This window comes from Sinocyclocheilus anshuiensis, unplaced genomic scaffold, assembly GCF_001515605.1.
Source record: "Sinocyclocheilus anshuiensis isolate Anshui unplaced genomic scaffold, SAMN03320099.WGS_v1.1 scaffold954, whole genome shotgun sequence".
NCBI lineage: Eukaryota > Metazoa > Chordata > Actinopteri > Cypriniformes > Cyprinidae > Sinocyclocheilus > Sinocyclocheilus anshuiensis.
Window position 1 is genome coordinate 755,311 of NW_015536527.1, and position 12,093 is coordinate 767,403.

Sequence of the window (12,093 nt, forward strand, 5' to 3'; positions counted from 1 at the left end):
GTCGATTTAATGAACATTTTCAAGCTTCAAGAAATATATACAGTCATATCATTTATACAGAATCTAAGTCTTCTGAAGAGACATGATCACTTTATATGACAAAAATACTTTATTTAACGCTTATTCATATATCGACACTGAAAATTGTACATACATACAGCTCATAAAATATGGTAAACGGAAGCTCAAATCAGCATGCGTGATGCAGAAAAACCAGTGAACTTTGTGTATGTGGGACTGAAGAAAAAGACTGAAGTTTGATCATCATCTCATGACGACAGGTACATAGTCCACGTTATCCTCCTCTTCAACTTTCTATAAAAACATGCAACATAGTGCTAAAATTGTTTGCCTTTCAAAAGTTAACACATTTTCTTTCAAATCAAATATTGAAATGAAGTAATATTAGGGTTATAATACCTTTATATACAGTACCTATCGTACCTCTAATGGTACCACTATGAACTAAATAAGATACCAAGGTGACATTTTGAGAATTATGCCCCAGTGACAAGCTATTGCAAAAAGATACCATTTTTCATTGTACCATGAACTACACAGGCATGTGACTATGCAAAATATAAACATGATGTAAGCTGAAAAACTGACAATTTTGTAAATGCAATAACGACAACAGACATGTGACTCTGAACAGACAACTGTGTAAACTACCAATCAGATTTAATACCCTATATTGAAGTAATACCAAAAAAATAAGATCTGATGCATGATTTTGCTGTAACAACATCCGGTCCTATCAGATGGCTTGTTTTCTGCCAAAATAATCACTGTTGACTGCTCAAAACAAACACAATGTTTTACAAATTCACTTAAATTTGTAAAATGGAAGGTAACTTCATCGTTTTGTGCTAGGGCTATCATTTTTGCTAACATAACTAGTCAGTGGATCTGTAGTTCCAAGCATGATTAGCATGAGACTGCAAATGTTGAAAGTAAATGTTGTATTTTGTGTTTTTCCAGGGATATTACATTTGAAAAATCATGTTTAGCATGCTAATATGTGACAGGGCTAGCATAGTTAACTGACAACACAAACTTGGTCTCGTTCTAGTCTTGTAGAATTAATTAAATATTTTATTTTGCTTAATTATTATTACTTTTTTATTGATATAATCTTTACAGACTAAAGCATTTACAGTTATTTAAGAGTGTTGCTAGTAAAGTTTTCACATTGAATACATAATGTTATGGCATAATGTAATTAGGACCCACTTTTGGTCATATTAACCAAAAGTGGGCCATATTAAGTGTCCTTAACCACTATGTACTTACTTTTAAGCATTTCATACAATGAACTTATTGTGTGCATATATAACTTTACATATTGTACTTATATTTGAAAATACATCCAGCAATTACATCCATAAGTAATTTCTGTGGTTACATCTATAATTAAACTGTTGACCCTACCTCTACTCCTTAAACCTAACCAGACCAGCAAACCTTATCCATATCTCATCTTAATAGCAGAACAAGTGTTTTGCAATTCAACATGAACACAATAGGTACCAAGATACCAATACATACCACAATAGGAAACAATTCATTATTTTATTATTAAGTACATAGTATTTAAAGACACCTAATAAAAAGTGGGACCTGTAAATATCTGATCTGATTTAATGTGTTTGACAGATCATTATACAGACGCAAACATCTGACTCACTGCTAAAATAATTACAGAGACTAAATGCAAAGGTTAAAGTTTCTTACCAATTTGCGTGTTTTTCTTTTGTAGAACGTTGTCTCGGCATAATTTATTTCTTCATCACAAGGCTGAACTGTTTAAAGGACAATAATAGTAGATTAAAACACAAATAGATCTGTTTCTTCACAACATATATTAAGGCACAAATGTAAGCATTTTGTAATGCCATTGTTAAATTACAAGATATTGATTAGCATTTATGAATCTGGCATTATAACGGTTCACCCATACATAAATAGATCTTAGCAGAGTATGCAATAATTAGAACTTTATTCTTGACTTTTTAACTTTTCATTGAAGCTGAACAAATTACATGGTCATTCCTAGAAATGTTCATTTGAACAGCAGCAGAAGGCTGAATATTCAAACATAAGATTTCTAGGGCTATTAATTGATTAAAATGTTTAGAGCATTTTTATAATACTTGTTAAAAAGCAGTAGGTATCCCTTGCCTTGATCGGGTCTTCTACATTTCCTGTAGATGCAGAAGATCCCAATTATAACTACAATCAACAGAGATGCAGCAGCAGCAGAGATCAGCACTATTAGAGGTGAGTCTTGATATGAAGGAGAATTTGTGTCCAGTGCTGTAAGAATAAATCTAGAAGTGAATGTGTCAGTCTGATTTACAACAAAATACTGAGATCATATCATAAAACTGCTGCTTTACCTAAACATGGTTGACAGAGTTGAGTGATGTTGATGTTGTGTTGAGTCTGGTTGCTGATGGGATTGTTGAGCACACAGCTGTAGGTGTTTTTATCCTGATATTCCACCTCCAGAGGTAGAGAGAGACTGATGCTGAGATCAGACACACTAATGCTGGACAATAAACTGTTTCCTTTGTGCCAGGAGAGAGTCACATGACCCACATTCACCACTGAACACACCAATGAACAATTCTGCTGTGATGATGATGATGAAGAACATCGTGAAGAGTTCCTGATGATGACTGGAACAGGCAGATGAGCTGAGAAACATGAGAGAATAAACAGAAACAGTCTTATTTTTGATTCATTGTGCTGAGTGTTTAGTGTGACAGTAAGTGAGTGTGTCTGTCATCTCAAAATATAAAGTGATTAAATATGTAAATAGTTCAAATAAGAATATGTGCATGTTTGGACAAATAATCTCTACTCACCATAGACAGAAACATTGAATGTTTTTGATGATTTTTTCACTTCAGTAATATCTAATTCATAGAGTCCAGCATGTTGAGTTGTGGTGTTTGTGATGGTCAGAGATCCAGTTTGATTGTCCAGCTTCAGTCTGTCTCTGAATCTCCCTTCAGGAACATCAAATACAGAGATTTGTTTCTTTCTTTTGATTTTAGCTATCATAAATTTTTCAGCTCCAAATTTCCACAGTATGTGGGCATTTTCAGGTATTTCAGTAACATTAGTGTTTAGAGTAACAGAATCTCCCTCCATCACTGACACCATTGTTTCGGCACCAAACACACCTGAAGAGCAAACAGAAACAGATTAAAGCTCCTAATGGTTTCTAAAGCCTGAAATCCGTAGACTGAAATGTTTAAATATGAATTTAATAACAACATAATAGCAAAGTGAAAGGTGAGATACGTTAAACGACAGATAATTATTAACAAATAACTTTATCTTTATATATTTTAAACTTAGAGAGTATAATCAGTATGTGAAGTTACATAATATATTGTAGTTATTTACGATTATCGTGAGAGTATATATATATATTTTTTTTTTATTTTTTTATTTATTTATTTTATTTTTTTAGATATTGCTGGCAATAATTTGCATTTGCAATAAAAAAAAGAAAAAAAACAATATTTAAAGTAACAAAAGACGCCTGTAATTTGAAAGTGGTTCAGTGGTGGTTTTGGCTTTTTGATCAAGAAAAAATTACAGTCACAATAAAAGTCCTGAAAATTTCTAATTAAAATTCTGAATAAAACAGATACCTGAATTCAAAGTAAGTAAATCTTAAGAAACTGAACGAAAATACACAGCAAAAATGCTTTTATAACTTACCCATCAGACTCAACCAGCACAAATGGAACAAGCAGAACAAAACAAGTGTGTGAAGCATTTTCTTTAATGGTTCAGTGAAAAGCCTGATCTAATGTCCGCTGCTGTCTGCTGAAGACTGTCAACCTGTTAATCTGATGAATCCTCCCCCAAAAGAGTTTGACGCTCAGTTCACATGCTCTGAATGTCTTCTGTATATACAATCACTGGGTTTGTCCATATTTTACCCAGTGCTGAGTTGTATTTAACCCTGCATTTTTTAGAGTGTATGTATATTATATATATATAATAAATAGGGGTTTTAGGGTTGTTTTGACCCTTAAACATTTAACCCAACTGTTAAAATTGCTGGGTTTGTCCATATTTAACCCAGCATTTTTTAGAGTGTGTGTGTGTATATATATATATATATATATACATACACACACACACAGTATATATATAGGCAAATCCAGTGTTTCAAAAATGGTTGTATTTATCCAGTTCAGTCAATTGTTGTGCACGTGAATACTCAAAATTCAAAAAGTTACAAAGTGTCTGCATCTAACTTTAGTCTTACTTAATAGCAGCTTCTGAGTCAAACTGAAAGCTGCTGCGGTCGGTTTTCTTCAGAAACGTGGTTTGTTCCGCTGGGTGGACAAACATCTTGTGCATGACAGAACAGCCATTTAGAGCATGAAGCTTGTAGGTGAAGAGCTACTTCCTGCTTTTATGCACAACTCAGACACTTTAACCTACAGAAACATTGAACCATCACAAGAAAGTATAATAGAAACACAGTGATCATATTTAATGCATAGTTTATAGGTTTTTTTCACATTTTATAATAAAATAGTTTAATACTGTATTTGGAAAGCAGTAGGCAAACTCTCAGTTAGGTGCTGTGAGAAATTTCCACCCACACAGTGCAAAAAAACTTCAGTGGTGTCCAACCTTAAATTCTGCTTACTTCTCACAGTCTTTTATGTCACAACTATGAAACAATAAAGACATCTTCTAAACATTTAGTGGATTCTCACTGGTGATTTATACTTACTACCGTTGAGATTTGGCAAAACCTCTAAAATGGGACCTATTATTGACATCAGTGGGCCCATGCTCACACCGTGAGTCCAAAACCGATTATTTGTGTATTTTATGAACCACAATATAGTTAATGTTTACTGTTAGATAACAGACTCATTCATCTTTGTAACACAAATTAAGATATTTTTGAAGAAATCCAAGTGATTTCTGATCATACATAGACAGCAACGCAACTACCACATTCAAGGCCTAGAAAGACAGTAAGGACATCGTTAAAATTGTCCATGAGACATCAGTGGTTCAACTGTAATGATATGAAGCTACAAGAATACTTTCTGTGTGCAAAGAAAACAAAAATAACAACTTTATTCAACCATTTCTTCTCTTCCATATCAGTCTCCGCTGCAAGTTCACGAGAGTATGACTTGCGTGTGATGAACCCAGATGCGCTGCGCCTTATTTACAAGCAGAGGAATGCACACACATGCAGGCGCCGGGAGAACACATCATCCTCTTCTTCGTCTTCTAGGACTGTTTGTTTGAAGCGTGCATTTACGGTTAGAACGATTCTTCTTCTTTACCATGGTGATCACTAGAGTGTTTCAAAAATGGTTGTATTTATCCAGTTCAGTCAATTGTTGTGCACGTGAATACTCAAAATTCAAAAAGTTACAAAGTGTCTGCATCTAACTTTAGTCTTACTTAATAGCAGCTTCTGAGTCAAACTGAAAGCTGCTGCGGTCGGTTTTCTTCAGAAACGTGGTTTGTTCCGCTGGGTGGACAAACATCTTGTGCATGACAGAACAGCCATTTAGAGCATGAAGCTTGTAGGTGAAGAGCTACTTCCTGCTTTTATGCACAACTCAGACACTTTAACCTACAGAAACATTGAACCATCACAAGAAAGTATAATAGAAACACAGTGATCATATTTAATGCATAGTTTATAGGTTTTTTTCACATTTTATAATAAAATAGTTTAATACTGTATTTGGAAAGCAGTAGGCAAACTCTCAGTTAGGTGCTGTGAGAAATTTCCACCCACACAGTGCAAAAAAACTTCAGTGGTGTCCAACCTTAAATTCTGCTTACTTCTCACAGTCTTTTATGTCACAACTATGAAACAATAAAGACATCTTCTAAACATTTAGTGGATTCTCACTGGTGATTTATACTTACTACCGTTGAGATTTGGCAAAACCTCTAAAATGGGACCTATTATTGACATCAGTGGGCCCATGCTCACACCGTGAGTCCAAAACCGATTATTTGTGTATTTTATGAACCACAATATAGTTAATGTTTACTGTTAGATAACAGACTCATTCATCTTTGTAACACAAATTAAGATATTTTTGAAGAAATCCAAGTGATTTCTGATCATACATAGACAGCAACGCAACTACCACATTCAAGGCCTAGAAAGACAGTAAGGACATCGTTAAAATTGTCCATGAGACATCAGTGGTTCAACTGTAATGATATGAAGCTACAAGAATACTTTCTGTGTGCAAAGAAAACAAAAATAACAACTTTATTCAACCATTTCTTCTCTTCCATATCAGTCTCCGCTGCAAGTTCACGAGAGTATGACTTGCGTGTGATGAACCCAGATGCGCTGCGCCTTATTTACAAGCAGAGGAATGCACACACATGCAGGCGCCGGGAGAACACATCATCCTCTTCTTCGTCTTCTAGGACTGTTTGTTTGAAGCGTGCATTTACGGTTAGAACGATTCTTCTTCTTTACCATGGTGATCACTAGTAAGGCGTTTAAGAAGTGTGTGGATCCGTGACCTTGTTATTTGACACCTAATGACACACACAAACTTTGCGTCTTTAGTTTGGGTGAAGAGCATGCGCGCAATGTCCTCGAGGGGCAGCTTGCGTGCACTGTGAGCTTTTTTCTATGAAAAAGCTCTGCTCTCGTTTGTCTCTCTTTTCGAGGAAAGAGGGACATCGGCTCCTCTTGGTTCTGGACCCTCTGCTGCTGAGGCACGGAGGAAAATGAGCTTGTGGGAATCGCAGATGGACCTGGCTGATGAGTGAAAAAGGGTCTTTCCCTTTCGCGTTCATCAGTCACGGACGAGAGTGAGCTGCTGGATGATGATGCTATCTCTCTTACATTGTCTGATCCAGCGGCTAGTGCTCTGCTCGCTCAAAGCCAGGATGAGCAGGAGATGTCAGATGAGGACGAAGAAGTCGAGACTGAGTCCTCCCAATAATCTTGCCCCGCGTATGATGAGCTGCTTGAGGTTATGGATCGCGCCACGGTGAGACTTGACTTGCCGTGGAAGCGGGCCAAGAGAGTGACGCCTCGAGGCCGCCTCGACGAGCGTTTTCTTTCTAACCATAGCCCTCCAGCTCAGGTGAGCCTTCCATTCCTTCCCGATCTCCATGTGGAGATCGAGAAGGCTTGGAAAAATCCATTCTTGTCCCGCATCCACAGATTCCAGCATACTAGTTATGCCAACATCGAGGGGATGCGTGAGAATGGTTATGAGAAGATGCCCCCTGTTGAAAAGACGCCGGCCTGCTATCTCTCTATGGGGGAGACATCTTCTCTTAAGGCTCCCTCCATGCCGTCCAAACCCCTTCAGGATACATCTCGTTTGAATGGCAGGGCATACACGGTGGTCGAGAAGTTTAAGGAGGCCAAGATGCGCTCGGCTGCCTTTAAATCCTGCATTCCACAAAGGTCTTGGTCTGAGCCCGAACATCAAAGGGGTCCTGGCTCGTCTCGATCTAAGGATCAAAGGCGGGCTCAGAAGACTAGTGTTGCGACTCGTGCCCCTCCCCCGCCTGCGGGTAGGGCTCTTAAGGGGTGTGGGTCTAAGGGTGTCAGGCAAGATTTGAGGGAGGTGATCCAGACTAGGCGTTCTCAACGAATTAAACAAATTAAAACCTGAGCCATCTACTCACCTCCCTCTGAGAGTATTACATCTGCTCTCATCTTCCTCCCCTTAATTCCCCTGAAAAGCTTTCCTCCTGACTGAGGTTAGGCAGGAGCCTCCTGCGCTTGCATTGAAGTCTCTTATGCTGGGCCTATGATGTTTTGGTTAGTTTCTATGTCTTATAGAACTTCGCCTCCAGCCTATATCCATGAGCCCGAGTCATGCGCGGGAGCCATGGTTGGTGAGTACAATCCATTTCATCTACTCTACTGCTAGTTCTTGTGTATTCGATACTAGCCTTTCTCTGCAGCGCTACTCGGACCTGTTCTGTTTTCTGACTTTTAGGTTTGACCCACCTGCTAAGTGAGGACCTCCTGCTGTTGACCGATTACAATGATGGTTTCACTTATCGGTTCTGGATCCTGGTCGGTGATAGCCCTCATCTTCGACTTGGACATGCAGCCTGGAATTCTGCAGAAGCCTCCCAGAATCAGGTCCCCAGTATAACGCTGCAACCTCAGGACCTGCGGGTCCATCTCGTGGGCTAGTACTCTTCTGAGTACATGCTTCGTGACATGCTCCCTATCCTAAACTGACCAGGGTGCGCTACTCATCTATCACCCTGAGGGTTCTCCTGAGATTTGAGTCTTTCCTTAACCATCATGCACATTCTCTGAGCTAGAGCTCCTCTCGCTGAGGCATTGAGGACCTCAATACTCCATAGACGGTCAGGCCCGCGGGTCCTCCCTGTCTACTGCCCTTATGGTTGAACCAGTAATCACCCCTCTGCGGAGTGGGCTTACTCTTCTGAGTACATGCTTCGTGACATGCTCCCTATCTTCTGGCCAGGGTGTGCTACTCATTTATCACCCTGATGGGTCTTCCGAGATTTGAGTCGTTCCTTAACCATCATGTACGTTCTCTGAGCTAGAGCTCCTCTCTCTGAGGCGTTGAGGAACTCAACGCTCCATAAACGGTCAGGCCCGCGGGTCCTCCCTGTCACACTGCCCTTATGGTTGAACCAGTAATCACCCCTCTGCGGAGTGGGCTTGAGTACACTGCATTCCCTGAGGTAAGAGGGATTTGTGTTTCTGCGGAAACCCCTCTTGTATGCTTCTGCTCTGAGGAGCAGTAAGCTCTATACGCATGAATGGTTATTGGGTCCCGCTATTTCTTCTACTCTACTGACACCATGTCCAGCTGCACCAGTGGACTGTCTCTTATTGGACCCTGCTGGGTTACCCCTTCTAATGTAATGCCCCCTTCTGGTCGAGCTGAGAAGTGCTCCCCTCACTCTGAGGGTTAGCTATGAGTTGCTCCCAGTATGTACTGTAAGGGCCCGCCTCAGCTTGAGAGCCGAGAGCACTGCTCCCAAAGAACCCCATTTGCACCGAACTAAGTGTTAGGCCCGTCTCTGTCGCCTCCTTGGTCAGTTGCCTTTATGTTGGCACCCTGTTGTTCCCTCAGAAATGTGTGATCCCCTTCTAGCAGGATCCCATTTCTGATGTCCCATTTGCGATCTATCTGCTCCCCGGACATGGCTGTGCTCCCCTCACTGCAGGAGGGTCCCTTTGAGCTCGCCGGTCCTGGGCAGTCTGGGTGAGTCCTCCTCTCGACTCGAGAGTTAGGTCCTCTACCCTGGGATATTGGTCACTTCGGTCAACCTGGGTTCCTCTCTCTCCTCGCTAGGGGTTGAACCCTCCGCTCTTGAGCTCCATAGCAGTGACATCAGGTAGTTGTCCACTTGCTGCTTCCCTGATAAGCCGCCTCTATTTGGGTCAAGCCAGGCAGTGCTCCCCTCACCTCAGAGGGCTGTCTTTGAGCCTGCCGCTCCCGACTGAGTGTTTGTGGACCTCTCTCATCGAGTCCTCCACTCGTTTGAGCTTCATTGAGTAGTGGCCTCAGGTTGTTAGGCCTCTCTCCGCCTCCCTGTTGAACCGCTCTCCTTGGGATCAAGCTTAGCAATGCCCTTGGGGGTTCATATAAGCCCCTCTCGATCTGAGCGTTCAAGTCCCCCTTCTTTTTTTAAAATTGGGCCTCCGCTCTTTTGAACTTCGTATAGCAATCATGCCAGGTGGCTGGGCCATCTCCTGCCTCCCTGGCTGGTTGCTTGTTAAGTGAACTAGCTGTGCTCCCCTCAACATTAAGGGCCTCTTTCAAGCTTGCCGCTCCCTTCTGGGCATTTGTGAGCAGATGCCTCGGAATATGTTCTGTGAGCGTGCCACAGTCACATAGGGCCCCTAGGCTGGCTTAATACAGCCTCGGTCACTCCTCTTAAGCTACGGTGTTTCTAAATACATGCTATGGTAAGTGCACACGCTAAGCTTCTGTGCACTTTCTAAAATCCACATTGTAGTAAGTGTGCACGCTAAGCATTCTGCACACTTTCTAAAATCCTGTATGGTAAGGGTTATGCGCTGTCAGCCTCGTTCCCTTTCTCTGAGTTGGCTTAGGCCCCGGTTCTCGCCTTGGGCTCTACTCAACTTATGTATCTCTGTTGATACATTTCTGAGCAGGGTGTTGCTTGCAAAGATCTGTCGAGTCAGTTCTTTGAGCAGGTTTATTCAGAACAGGTGGTAGCCCCCCTGGGTGGCAGGCCAGGGTCTGGTGTGTATCCCCTTGAAGGAATCCCTTTCTTCTGATTCCAAGCCTTGAGCTCTGCCCTAGGCTTGGGCTTCCGAGCCCAGCCCTTAACAGGCAAGTTCTTTTAGGATATGCAGCTCAGGCCCATGGCCGAAGGAGATAATGTCACTGACAGCCATCAAGACGTCCTTTAGGGTCTGCTTAATATGCTTAAGGGTTCTGTGCGGGACTGTTTTTAGCAGGTCCCTGGCAATTTTGGGGAATTGCAAAGCTCAGACGTTACTTTACAACCTCTGTTTAAAAAAATTTGTGAGGCTGATGGTAAAGCTGTGGGAGTACCAAGATTTGGTGGGGATCGATACATTCTAAAAGACAATCTTTTGTACCTGGCAGACACAGAAAATCACAGATTGGTTGTTCCCAGTAAACTCCATGAGATGATCCTGCATTTGGGTCATACTATACCTTGGTCAGGGCACTTAGGTCAGCAGAAAACCTATGAGCGAATCAGCCAACGATTCTATTGGCCTAAATTGTATCAGGATGTACACGAGTATTGAGTAACGTCCTAAACAGATCCTGCATGTCAATTTGCTGAGGGAGTTCAAAGACAGGATGCCTGAATCCAAGGATCAAGTGACGATGATGGTGCAGGCTGTTGATGATGAAGTAGATGAGGTGGAAATGGAACCAGTCCGACCATTAGAGGAAGCTCCAGGCCTCTATCCACATCTGAGTAATCATCAACAACAACAGCTAGTGAAGGTACGTCAGTCTTTCCCATCGCTATTCCAAGAAAAACCAGGGCTGACTAAAGTTATCACCCATAGTATCCGCTTGAAAGATCCTACCCCAATCCGACAGAAACCTTATAGAGTCCCTGAAAAGATGGTAGAGAAACTGAAGACTGAGGTTAAGATGATGTTGGAGATGGCAATAGTAGAGCCCTCCCAGAGTGAATGGTCAAGTCCCATACTTCTGGTTCCTAAGAAGGACGGTGGAGTGAGGTTCTGTACAGACTTTAGGAAGCTTAATAGTGTATCCTGTTTTGATTCATATCCAATGCCCCGCATAGATGAACTAATTAAAAGATTGGGTAAAGCACATTATATGACTACCCTCGACTTATGTAAAGGGTATTGGCAAGTGCCACTCGAACCCTTCTGCAGGCCATACACTGCTTTCCGTACCCCTACTGGGTTGTATCAGTACACCGTAATGCCTTTTGGGTTACATGGAGCCCCAGCAACCTTTCAGAGACTTATGGATGGAGTTCTTGCTGGGTGTGATCAATATGCGGCAGCATATTTGGATGATGTGGTGATATATAGTCGGACATGGCAGGAACATCTAGATCATCTTTGTGATGTCTTACGAAGGCTTCAAAAAGCTGGACTCACTATTAATACCACTAAATGCTCATGGGCCCAAACTGAAGTGAAGTATTTGGGCTACCTCCTTGGCCATGGTCAAATTAAGCCACAGGTGGAAAAGCTTAAAGCCATTCAAAATATTCCAAGGCCAGAAACCAAAAAACAAGTGAGATCATTTTTGGGTTTAATTGGGTGGTATCGTAGATTTATTCCACATTTTTCATCTTTGGCTACTCCATTAACTGAACTGACTAAAAAGAGTCCTTCCAAGTATCACTGGACAAGAGAGTGTGAAGGAGCTTTTGTAGCACTTAAAGATCTGATATGTCAAGAACCAATTCTGCAGAGTCCTGATTTCTCGAAGAGATTTCTTGTGCAGGTGGATGCCTCAGATGTTGGACTAGGAGCAGTTTTGGCACAAGGAGAGTCTGGGAGCGAGCAACCAGTGTTGTACCTGAGCAGAAAACTCTTTGAGAGAGAGA

General features: G+C 41.4%; 1 protein-coding gene across 1 annotated transcript; it reads right to left on the reverse strand.

Annotated features, from left to right (window-relative positions):
* Positions 1-264: 264 nt before the first annotated feature.
* LOC107694523 (SLAM family member 9-like) lies at positions 265-3,201 on the reverse strand (the record flags this gene model as incomplete). The annotated part of the gene is made up of 5 exons (XM_016494226.1): positions 265-315; positions 1,735-1,802; positions 2,182-2,316; positions 2,415-2,699; positions 2,871-3,201. Coding segments are annotated over 5 exons (870 nt in total), but the record flags the coding sequence as incomplete, so codon positions are not given.
* Between the last annotated feature and the right edge of the window lie 8,892 nt (positions 3,202-12,093).